This window comes from Salvelinus sp. IW2-2015, linkage group LG2 (genome assembly GCF_002910315.2).
Source record: "Salvelinus sp. IW2-2015 linkage group LG2, ASM291031v2, whole genome shotgun sequence".
Taxonomy (NCBI): domain Eukaryota; kingdom Metazoa; phylum Chordata; class Actinopteri; order Salmoniformes; family Salmonidae; genus Salvelinus; species Salvelinus sp. IW2-2015.
The window spans coordinates 20,141,435-20,154,055 of NC_036839.1; the positions used below are offsets into that span (position 1 = coordinate 20,141,435).

General features: G+C 42.1%; 2 protein-coding genes across 2 annotated transcripts in view; one reads left to right on the forward strand and one right to left on the reverse strand.

The window, feature by feature from the left end:
* Positions 1-4,449, reverse strand: part of rab3gap1 (RAB3 GTPase activating protein subunit 1) — a 42,630-nt gene extending 38,181 nt beyond the window's left edge. The window contains exons 1-6 of the mRNA XM_024005469.2: positions 4,372-4,449; positions 4,220-4,275; positions 2,512-2,587; positions 2,254-2,386; positions 1,455-1,533; positions 1,081-1,200 (exon numbers count right to left, since the gene is read on the reverse strand). Of these exons, the coding sequence (XP_023861237.1) occupies positions 1,081-1,200; positions 1,455-1,533; positions 2,254-2,386; positions 2,512-2,587; positions 4,220-4,275; positions 4,372-4,392 (485 nt within the window). The 5' untranslated portion in view covers positions 4,393-4,449. The remainder of the gene's footprint in view (positions 1-1,080; positions 1,201-1,454; positions 1,534-2,253; positions 2,387-2,511; positions 2,588-4,219; positions 4,276-4,371) is intronic.
* A 534-nt stretch (positions 4,450-4,983) lies between these two features.
* Positions 4,984-8,666, forward strand: LOC111976555 (FAST kinase domain-containing protein 3, mitochondrial). Its single transcript, XM_024005478.1, has 6 exons — positions 4,984-5,072; positions 5,329-6,746; positions 7,043-7,125; positions 7,331-7,575; positions 7,867-7,981; positions 8,202-8,666. Exons 2-6 carry the CDS (start codon positions 5,369-5,371, stop codon positions 8,298-8,300), a joined length of 1,920 nt encoding a protein of 639 aa, XP_023861246.1. The 5' UTR covers positions 4,984-5,072; positions 5,329-5,368; the 3' UTR covers positions 8,301-8,666.
* The last annotated feature ends 3,955 nt before the right edge of the window (positions 8,667-12,621 follow it).

Below are 12,621 nucleotides of genomic sequence, written 5' to 3' on the forward strand. Positions count from 1 at the left end.
CACCTTTCAACAGGACAACGATCCTAAGCATAGAGCCAAGACAACGCAGGAGTGGCTTCAGGACTTGCCTCTGATTGTCCTTGAGTGGCCCAGCCAGAGTCCAGGCTTGAACCCGATCGAACATCTCTAGAAAGACCTGAAAATAGCTGTGCAGCAACGCTCCCCCTTCAACCTGACAGAGCTTGAGGGGATCTGCAGAAAAGAATGGGAGAAATTCCCATAATACAGGTGTGCCAAGCTTCTAGCGTCATACCCAAGAAGACTCAAGGCTGTAATCGCTGCCAAAGTTGCTTCAACAAAGTATTGAGTAAAGGGTCTGAATACTTATGTAAATGTGATATTTCCGTTTTTAATTTGTAATAAATTAGCAAACATTTCTAAATACCTGTTTTTGCTTTGTCATTATAGGGTATTGCGTGTAGATTGAAAAAATACAATTGAATCAATTTTAGAATAAGGCTGTAACGTAACAAAATATGGAAAAAGTCAAGGGGTCTGAACACTTTCTGAAGGTACTGTATGTTCTGATGGTCGGCTACACGCTTCCTCCTCTTATAACCACGTTATTAGTGTCACTCTGCCTCACAGTAAACTCCCAGAGACACAGTGGGAGGCCAGGTGACCTTGCTGCTACCACAGAGCAGAGCTGCAGAGCCACAGCACTCGGAGCATCTACAATGGTACCATCTCCCATTTAGCCCAGTGTTGCCATGGATACCAGCTGATCTACCGCAATACGATGCCACGGAGAGCTGTACTCACCACCCACAGTGTTGCTATTTTAAAACATGCTTGTGTCATCAAACAGAAACACACACAAAGGGCATGTTGCCACTAGATGTGTGAATGTGTAAGAACTAACACTGTTTTCCCTTAGCGTAGATTCATGAACACATTGGCAGTATCAGCCCTTTTCTTTGTCAAAGCAAATTCTGTTACCAATATTAACTTGTTTTTCCATAAGAACATAAAGTGATGTTCTGGCATACTAATGTAACTGTGAATTATAACAATTATACTGTTCCCAAAGAGTATTAGTTAATATAGTATTCACTGTTGCTCTGAGTTACTGTCACCTACCAGCCTGTGTTGGCCAGAGAGATGGAGATGGAGCTAAGTAGCAGGTTGCACTTGGACTCACTGATGACCGCCTCACAGTTGGCCCCGGGGGAGATGACCACAAACTCACGCATGCCATACCTGCAAACACAGACGGAATACTTTAAAGAGAGCAGACAGCTACCATCTATCTATCCATCAAGTTGAGTCTCATTCAAACCAAACTCTGTAATATATTTCTCAAAAAGATCAGACATCCGCTGGATTTGGTGATAACAAATATCAATAGCAGTTGTGAATGTCTATCTTCAGTCATTTTAATTCCCATCTTAAAATAAATGTAAGAGGTAAAGGTTAGAGGTCGGAGGTTAGGAGACCTGGAGTACTGTACTCACCATCTGACGAGGCAGTGGGCCCTGGGAGGGAAGTCATTGTTCATACAGAGCAGGTCCTGCATGGCTGTGGGGAAGGCATCTGGGGAGAGAGCAGAGTGGGAAACTTCATTTATATACTTCATTTATATTCTAACATCCACTACGATTTTCTCTGTTGCTGGAGAGCAGAGCAGTGGTCCAGACAAAACTGTGGAGTTCATCCATATAGTCTCATCATATAGTTTCTGTGTTGGAATGGTGTGGGAATACCCTAACAGAATGGTGTGGGAATACCCTAACAGAATGGTGTGGGAATACCCTAACAGAATGGTGTGGGAATACCCTAACAGAATGGTGTGGGCATATACCGGTCATTACAAATATTAATTTGAGTAGTTGCTGATTGGCCAGCTCATCCTCCTCTAGACCACTGATTTGCCAGCTTATCCTCCTCAGAGGATGACATCATACTCTGTGAGGAAATAGCAAGACTTTTTAAATGGTCTGTTTGAGATACAGGTGGGGTTTTTGAAGTGTTTTTGTCCAATTTATGCTTTGGCCATAAATACACGTATAGGACGAGTCACCAACATTATTTGGGTATGAGTTTACAGAATAATTACTTTTAGAAGTGAAATTATCTGCAGCCAAGAAAGGGACCTCTAAAATTTTAGGTTGGAGACCGCATTACTGGTCACACACACTACACTAAGTTTGCTACCACTGCTGAAATAAATCCTAGGGGAAACACTGAGTGACAATTCCTATGAGACAAATATGATAACAGGGATTATAAATAAAAGCCGCAGCGGCAATGTACCCTCCTCAGGTTCCTCCTTCCCCTCGCCCTCCTCAGACTCCTGCTTCAGGCAGTGGTGCGTTACGGAGAATTTAAAATCAGCAAAATTGATATCCTGGGTCTTCTCCTCCCAGGTACCACTGGTGTATTCACCCTGGATCAAGACGACAATCAGGGCATCCATGAATGAATTCAACAAGCTTACCAGATCGCTGCTTATTAATGCATGGTGCTTCTTACATAACATTAAGGTCTGATTGAATGAGGGTTTATTGTTACCTTCTCTGGTGGTTTGCTTGAATTGTTCCCAATCAACTTCCAGTCATTCAGAACCTCTTCTACTCTGGACACAAACCTAGCAAACAACATGGGGATCATAACATATACCAGCAGAAGTCAGAGAGCAGTGTTCACACAAGCAGGCGTGCACGCACGCACGCAAGCAAGCACGCACATACACAATCCCGAAATAAATGGCTCTGGGAAATACTGTTGATAAGGAAGGACAAGCTACACTACAAGGTCAAAAGTATGTGGACACCAGCTCATCTCTTTCCAAAATCATGGGCATTAATATGGAGTTGGTCCCACTTTGTTACTATAACAGCCTCCACTACTCTGGGAAGGCTTTCCAAATTTATGTTGGAACATTGCTGCGGGAACTTGCTTCCATTCAGCCACAAGAGCATTAGTGAGGTCAGGCACTGATGTTGGGCAATTAGGCCTGGCTCGAAGTCAGCGTTCCAATTAATCCCAAAGGTGTTCAATGGGTTGAGGTCAGGGCTCTGTGCAGGCCAGTCAAGATCTTCCACACCGATCTCGACAAACCATTTCTGTATGGACCTCGTTTTATGCACAGGGGCATTGTCATGCTGAAACAGGAAAGGGCCTTCCCCAAACTGTTGCCACAAAGTTGGAAGCACAGAACCGTTTAGAATGTCATTGTATGCTGTAGCATTCATGTTTACATTCACTGGAACTAAGGGGCCTAGCCCAAATCATGAAAAACAGCCCCAGACCATTATTCCCCCGCCACCAAACTTCACAGTTGGCACTACGCATTGGAGCAGGTAGCATTCTCCTGGCATCCGCCAAACCTAGATTCGTCCGTCGGACCGCCAGATGGTGAAGTGTGATTCATCACTCCAGAGAACGTGTTTCCACTGCTCCAGAGTCCAATGGTAGCGAGCTTTACACCACTCCAGCCGACGCTTGGCATTGAGCATGGTGATCTTAGGCTTGTGTGTGGCTGCTTGGCCATGGAAACTCAATTCATGAAGCTCCCGACTAACAGTTCTTGTGCTGACGTTGCTTCCAGAGGCAGTTTAGTGTTGCAACCGAGGACATACGATTTTTATGAGCTACGCTCTTCAGCGGTCCCGTTCTGTGAGATTGTGTGGCCTACCACTTCGTGGCTGAGCAATTGTTGCTCCTAGACATTTCCACTTCACAATAACAGCACTTACAGTTGACCGGGACAGCTCTAGGAGGGCAGAAATTTGATGAACTGACTTGTTGGAAAGATGGCATCCTATAATGGAAAGTCCCTGAACTCTTCAGTACGGGCCATTCTACTGCCAATGTTTGTCTATGGAGATTGCATGGCGTAGGGCTCAATGTTATACACCTGTCAGCAAAGGGTGTGGCTGAAATAACAGAATCCACTAATTTCAAGTGTGTCCACACACCTTTGGCCATGTAGTGCATGTAGGGCTCTGCTGAGCTGTCAACATTGGTAAGAACGGTTGCTTTCTAGCCGATTGAGCAATGTGATTGACAGCAGGAGACGAGAACGTTGTCTGCCATATACTCAGCATAGTATGCTAGCTATATGGAACAGGCGAACTATATTTGGCCAGCCATAAATAGCTTCTAATCCAATTCTTCTAACTAGTCTGAGTCTGATGATGATTCACAACTAACGTTACTGTTGTTGTTGTTAGCTAAAGCTAATTTAGCTAGCCAGAGATCTCCAGTATCCACCTACCTCTCCCACTCCGACGCCGTGGTAAAATCAGTGATCTCGAAGACCTCCGACTCCGGCTGTAAAGGAAATAACGTTAACATCCAATATTTTCTAAACATTGTTAATATGATGCAATGTTTACTTTATAAACTGTACACCAGTACTGTACTCACGTCACTGTCAGCCGCCATCATGAATTCCTGTTTATGAATTTTGCTGTCCGTTGCATTATGGGATTCTTGTCGATGGAGTCTCTTCCGCAATTAAGCAATGACGTCACCGAATTTGACACATTTTACACCAAAAAAAAGCTTTTGACACAAGGCTCGTGCTTTGAACCACTCGTAATGAAAATGGACAATATTTACCTCCATTCGAATCCTTTGTTTTAAATTCCTTTATTTAATGCAGTTTAATTTGTTCATCTAGTAGTAACAGTAGTAGAAAAATATATCTTACTTTTACAACTTAGTCTTGAAATTAATATCAGTCTGCATATTGTCAAACACTCAAATCAGAAAAAATCAAATGTTATTTATCACATGCGCAGAATACAACAAGTGTAGCCCTTACAGTGAAATGCTTACTTACAAGCCCTTAACCAACAATGCAGATACTTACAAGCCCTTAACCAGTTTTTGCAGATACAATTATTGCTTTGATACATATTGTAATATATTTGTTATTAAAGGTGATATGATGGCATAATAATAAGCCTTATTGGAGACGTGAAATGCCTTCATGGACACATGTTGCCAGCAGATGGCAGCAAATAGTGACACATGTGACATTACACAAGGTATTTACCGAACACACAATGCCAGTTCCGTAAGTGCCCGTGACTCGTCAGTTCTTCCAATTTATTCGAACCGAGGTAAGCAATCTACACACTTAAAGAAAAAAATATGAACTGTGCTCAAAAGCTAATGATGATGTAAGGTAGGCAATGTCTTTTACTGGAATGTTCATTCGGGAATTTTACCAAAAGTGAAAGAGTGCTGTGTGTTTTTGGTGCATGGAAGTTGCTGCTAAAGAAGGTACTGTAACAAACTGGACTGCAATGTAATTAATGAAGTATAATAATGTTTCTGCATGCATAATAACACAATTTTATGTTCTTATTATTCTAGGTTCCACTGTAATTCAGAGGGAGATTACATCATTTCAAGCATGAAGTCAGTTGTCAGCATTTCTTCCTCAGTTAGGGCTGTGTGTCAGTATTCTCCTAACTATTTTATGACTAGTAGTCGGGGGTTAATACGTCACTCAGATTCACTTGGAAGAATATTGAAATCGGACGTTTCTTTTAAAGCCAGACTGGCACAACTATGTGTAAAAAGTAGTTTAGGCTGCTTCCATAACACACGTGAGATGGGGGCGGTGGCGCAACAGTTAAGTAACCTCCCATTTCCAGAAGAGAAAGACTACGAATTAAGGGATCACCTGGAGAAAGACATTTTGCCCAAAACAGCTGGACAGCCTTCCATTGACACCCAATTAGGAACCAGTGCTTCACCAACAAAACTAGGGCACTTAAAAGTGGAGCCACTTTCTGTCAAATCCCTTTTTGAGGTTGAGGTTTTACCTGAGTTGTTAACACGTTTGAAAGAAGCTTCCAGCAATGAGAGAACTGAGGGTCTGGCAACCTTACTGGGAGTATGTGTTGAGTTTGGTGTGGACTATCAAAGTTCAATTGTCTCCAGATTGAAAGAGGAGTGGAGGACACACCTCTCCAAAACAGACATTGGGGTCATTCACCTGTGCCACCTTGGAGAAGTAGCCTATAATCTGGAGGGGAAGAGGTCAGAGATTGTCGAGCAGGTTCTCGACTCCGTGAGCATCAGCATTGATGAGGGTGAGGCTCTCACCCAAAATGAAACCGCTCGTGTGTACTCCTTCCTTGCACTGCTCGAGGACCCACACCGTTGCCAAGATCTCATGTCAAGACTGCACAGACACACAGAGAAATTGACACACAGACTACAAGCCATCAACATCAGTGACATCTTCCACTCCCTGGTGGCATTACAACAGAGGCAAGCCATTGCACTGATTGTGAAGCTGAGCAGACGGGCCTCTAGGGTATTCAGATCGTTCCAAGATGAAGAGCTCATCAAAGTTCTAGCTGCCTTAATGCATTTCGGTCAGCATGATGAAGACTTCATAACAGCCATGGAAAAGCACCTGCCAGGCAAAATAGTTGACTCAGACCCCGAACTCACAAGCGTGGTGATGGAGTTTTGCCTTCAGATGAGGTGTCGCTCAGAGCCCATATTCGAAGCTGTGGCTGAGAGCTTTATTTGCAACTCAGAGAAGTATACCACATCCCAGATAGCCCGGCAGATCATTGCCATGGGGAGACTGAGCTACCTGCCCCAGTGCTCCAGTCAGATGTTTAAGAAGCTGGAGAGTGTCCTGTCCTCTCGCTTCTCTCAGTTCCAGCCCAGGGCTCTGATTGAGGTGCTCCACTCCTGTATTCACCTGGAGAGGTTTCCACTCAACTTTGTGTCCAAAGTCTTCAGCCCCTACTTCCTACAGAGGTTGCAAGGTAGGCTAGTCAGTTTCTGTCTGTGTGTGTGTAAAAGAAAAAGTGAGAGCAAAAGTAAAAGGGCTACATTTGAGTATGTGTGCACAATTTCATGCCACGTGTGTGTATGTCTATGTAACAGGGTCAGTTTTGTCCTTTCCATTCAGTTGCAAATTAAATTCCTCCAGATGATGGTCAGAAATACTCTTTGGTTTAAGTTCCATTGTACCAGCAGCACAGTTCTGTCACTGTCCACAGCTGAGCTAGCCAGAGTCATGTTATGTATGTGTCTGATGAAGGCTGCTATTCTTTCACAGCACAAGGGGAGCCCCTGGACAAGCATGCCTTAGGCCAGCTAACCCAACTCAACCTCTCTATCTCACTCGAGTGCACCTACCGGGTGAGTACCTCCCTAATAACAGTGTAAATATACAAATAAATCATACAATAATTATGCAAAATTGTCTGTCAAATTAAAGCCCTCTGACTCTTACAATAGGCCTTCACGTGTCACACTGAATGAAAAATATTATTTTGAAGTAGTTGGATTGAACACTAAGTTCATTCTGATGTATATACTGTATATTATACTGTGTTCTGTACAGGGCCCGAGATTACCTTACCATCTCCATGTGAAGAAGTTTTCCTCCATGGACCACTCCTTTGAGAGCCCTGTAGAGAGCTACCTGTACAACCAGGTGAAGGGCCCTCTTAACAAGCTGCTAGAGGGAAAGACCTACTACTCTACCAGGGTCTTCACACAGCCTGGATACACCATAGACGTGGAGATCTGTCTGGATGAGGAGGGGTTTGTCCTGCCTCTCTCACAGTGGGACCACACTCATAGGAGGTTAGAGCCATTGGAACTTTGTTAGAGGATCAGTCTGACAGGGTGCTGCACAGACTCATTCCCTGATCTACCAATCACCCTGTTTTGCGAAGTGCCCAATAAGTGGTCCTTATTTCCAAAGATTCAATTCAATTGAAATACAACAATTTATTCCAATGAGCAAATCTTCACAGCACCTTGTTCAGGCAGATCCTCGGACACAGAGAATGATACTTATTCCATTTCACGACTTATCACCCATTGAATAAAATGGCCAGTCAGATAACAGGTGAATTGTTTTCCTCTATGTAGGATTGCCTTGTGCCTGGATGCTCAGGACCGCTTCTGCAGCAACACCCATCACCTTCTGGGAAAGGAGGCCACAAAGAGACGCCACCTCTGCAGAATGGGCTACGAAGTGGTTCAGGTAGGGGAACTCCACTCCTGGTTACAGGCTAGAATAGACACACAATGTGAGGTGTGTGGAATGTGTGTTAGTACTGTATGTGCTTTGAATTCATCTTTATAATCAATGTAATGTGTCATTTTCTGTGTCATTCTGTGACTGAGTTACATTTGTCTAGGGGTATTTATTTTCTCATGAAGACCTATCTGACATTGGTCTTTGTCTGTATGTTCCCAACCAGATCCCTTACTTTGAATTTGAAAAATTGAGAACACAAGAGGAACGGGTACAATATCTTCATAAGAAGATATTCCCCACAATCTTCAGGTTTTACCGGTGACTTCTCAGATAGGATAGGAGGACATTGTGTGACATCACATCCAAGCTCCTTGACCTCTGACCTGACAACATGGCCTTCAACAAGATGAACTAGGATGTTTCTTAAACTGTCTACTAATCATCACAGAAAACATTGGATTGGATTAGGCATGAACGGAAGGTTCATAATACTATTGTTATAACACTTTTCTAGCCCAACACTGTCAAGTCATTGTACATAATGTGATGGCATTTTTCACAAAATATGGGCTATGGTGGTAATAGGTAAACTATAAACTGCATACTTCCATATAGGAGCTTTCTGCAGTCTGTTAGTTATACACTGACTCTATATTCATAAATAAAACAGGTTTGTGTTTCCATGTAAGCTTGAAGGTACTGTATATTTTGTACAATGCACTCTATTTTACAATACAAAATGTGTAAAACCAGTTTTCAAACTACCATGGGAAAAACTCTAAGTTCCATCGCTGTTATGAGCTTTTGTATACAATACACATGATTTGTATAAAGCCTCACTAAGTTGAAGGGGAACATAAAGTAATAGATTAAAGGGTACTGAAATGCTGACAGGCATATGGACCAAAGCATGTACAAGGGGTGCTCTGCGTAACAGGCTTTATTTTGAAGACAAAGCTATACCCCATACATGTCACGTGAAAAATGAGCATAATACTGATTAACTACAGAGCTGAGTGTCAGAACAGCTTGTGACTGAATCAATTTTTGGTGTAATATGATTACTAATTCACAGTGGTGTAAAGTAAAAATTACTTTGAAGTACTACTTAAGTAGTTTTTTGGGGGGTATTTACTTTACTATTTATATTTGACTACTTTTACTTTTACTCCACTACGTTCCTAAACAAAATAATGTACTTTTTACTCCTTACATTTTCCCTGACACCCAAAAGTACTAGTTACATTTTGAATTCTTAGCAGGACAGGAAAATTGTCTAATTCACACACTTATCAAGAGAACATCCCGGTCATCCCTACTGCCTCTGATTTGGCACTCACTAAACACAAATGCTTCATTTGTAAATGATGTCTGAGTGTTGACGTGTGCCCCTGGCTATCCGTTAATTAAAAAATCAAGATAATAGTGCCATCTGGTTAGCTTAATACTTTCACTTTTGATCCTTAAGTATATTTTAGCGATTACATTTACTTTTGATACGTAAGTACATTTAAAGCCAAATATTTTTACTCAAGTAGTATTTTACTAGGTGACTTCCACTTATACTTGAATCATTTTATTTTAAGGTATCTTTACTTTTACTCAAGTATGACAATTGGGTACTTTTTCCACCACTGCTAATTCATACAGGAAAAAGGAACGTTTGACAGATATCACTTCTAATTGTAGGCATGCACTCAGTATTGCCTTTATTTGTTTGAGAGGCCCATTCAGACTGGCAATTAATCTACTGTTGGCCTGCCTGGCTGACTATCTCCTTGGTAACAGAATGTAAACATTCAAGCTACTTAAGAGGGGAGGCATGCACACTGCACAGGGAAGGAGAGCAGACGTACACTGAAGAAGCTATTTAAACTAGGAGGATGTTTACTTATAAAACAGCTGCTATTAAAATGCAGAACACTATATTTGTTTGTCAAAGAACATTGGAGTAAATGTGAAGCATGAAAATTGGGCAAAGGATTGAGGAAGATATTTCAAAGTCGGAGACCAAGAATACTGAAGGTGAGTAAAGTTGTTCATTTCACTCTACTGCTATTCTTTTTCAAGACTTCTTGCTTTAACTATGTCCATTCTGACTGACACTTTTAGTACTATTCCATTAATTGGTTCTAGAATGCTAATCTGTAAAGAACTCCCAAAATGGTTTAAATGACTAGTTGTCAGTCATGAATCCACTAGGATGCTGGTTAATGTTCCAGGGATGAATAGTTGTTGTTATTATGATGCCAGTCAGGCTTGTGGTTTGAATTTGTTCTAGTACTCTCTCATTAACTCATTGTTATTGTCTAAGTCACATCATGAGTCAGTGGTCGTGTCCCTAATGGCACCCTATCCCCTATATCAGTGTTTCCCAACTCCAGTCCTTGAGTATCCCCAACAGCACACATTTTTGTTGTTGCTCCGGACAAACTCACCCAATTCAACTCATTGAGGGCTTGATGATTAGTTGTTCAGGTGAATCAGGTGTGCTTGTCTGGGGATACAACAAAATGTGTACTGTTGAGGGTACTATATATAGTGCCTTCAGAAAGTATTCATACCCCTTGACTTATTCCACATGTTGTGTTATAGCCTGAATTCCAAATTGATTAAAAACATTTTTTTATCATTCCATCTACCCACTATACCAAATAATGAATGTTAAAACATGCTTTTAGAAATGTTAGCAAATTTGTTGGAAATGAAATACAGAAATATCTCATTTACATAAGTATTCACACCCCTGAGTAAATACATGTTAGAATCACCTTTGCCAACGATTACAGCTGTCAGTCTTTCTGGGCAAGTTTCTAAAGCCTTATTCACATTGGCAGGTTGAAGTGACTCAAGTCAAATTTGAGCCATGTCACCAAATTACTATTGTCTGAGCTCTGAACACGCACAAATCCAATTTGGTCGCTTGTAACTTGCTGTTTGGACAGTAATTATTCCAAAACGGATTTGAAAAACAGAACTGATTTGAGCATTAAGGCCTGTAGTGTGAACAAGGCAAGAGCGTTGCACATCTGGATTGCGCAACATTTGCTCATTATTCTTTTCAAAATTCTTTCATCTCTGTCAAATTGGTTGTTGATCATTGAAAGACCATTTTCAGATCTTGCCTAAGATTTTCATGCAGATTTAAGTCAAAACTGTAACTCGGCCACTCAGGAACATGCACTGTCTTCTTTGTATGCAACTCCAGTGTAGATTTGGCCTTGTGTTTTAAGTTATTGTCCTGCTGAAAGGTGAATTCATCTCCCAGAAAGCAGACTGAACCAGGTTTTTCTCTAGGATTTTGCCTGTGCTTAGCTCTATTCCGTAAACATTTTTATTGTGAAAAACTTCCCAGTCCTTAACGATTACAAGCATACCCATAACATGATGCAGCCACCACTTGAACATATGTAGAGTGGTATTCAGTAATGTGTTGTTTTGAATTTGACCCAAACATAACACTTTGTATTCAGCACATAAAGTTAATTTCTTTGCCACATTTTTTGCATTTTTACTTCAGTGGTTTATTGCAAACAATGCATGTTTTGGAATATTTGTATTCTGTACAGACTAATTTCTTTTTACTCTGTCATTTAGGTTAATATTGTAGCGACCCGCACAGACAGCTGTGTGTTATGTGTTAGGCTAGGAGGTGGTTGTGTTGTACTGACCAGTACCCGGTGTTCGCGGGGTCCGACATGTCAATCAACCTGCTATCTGCCAATCACGGGAATGCCTGGAATGTTCTGATGCCGGGCATCCTGGTGGTTGGCGGAGTGGCGTGGAGGGGGGTTGGAGCATTGGAAGTTAAGACCAGGTTCAGCCTTTGTTCTCTCTCTCTTACGTCTGGCCTTCACAAGAGAAGGTCACGATTGGCTTGTGGGTTATCTGTCATCTATTTGGCGTGTGCTACGGCCCAAACAGTAGCCTGTGTAAAGTTGGTTTAATAAACCGTCAATTCGCAAACTCAAGCCTCTGTCTGGACAATTGTTCATTTATGATCTAGTCAGGTCATTACATTATCCCACTTCTGACACCAATGTAATGACCTGACTAGATCATAAATGAACAATTGTCCAGACAGAGGCTTGAGTTTGCGAATTGACGGTTTATTAAACCAACTTTACACAGGCTACTGTTTGGGCCGTAGCACACGCCAAATAGATGACAGATAACCCACAAGCCAATCGTGACCTTCTCTTGTGAAGCCCAGACGTAAGAGAGAGAGAACAAAGGCTGAACCTGGTCTTAACTTCCAATGCTCCACCCCCCTGCCCAACCCCCCTCCACGCCACTCCGCCAACCACCAGGATGCCCGGCATCAGAACATTCCAGGCATTCCCGTGATTGGCAGATAGCAGGTTGATTGACATGTCGGACCCCGCGAACACCGGGTACTGGTCAGTACAACACAACCACCTCCTAGCCTAACACATAACACACAGCTGTCTGTGCGGGTCGCTACAATATTGTGGAGTAACTACAATTTTGATCCATCCTAAGTTTTCTCCAATCACAGCCATTAAACTCTTAACTGTTTTAAAGTCACCATTGGCTTCATGGTGAGATCCCTGAGAGGTTTCCTTCCTCTCTGGCAACTGAGTTTGGAAGGAGGCCTGTATTTATGTAGTGACTGGGTGTAT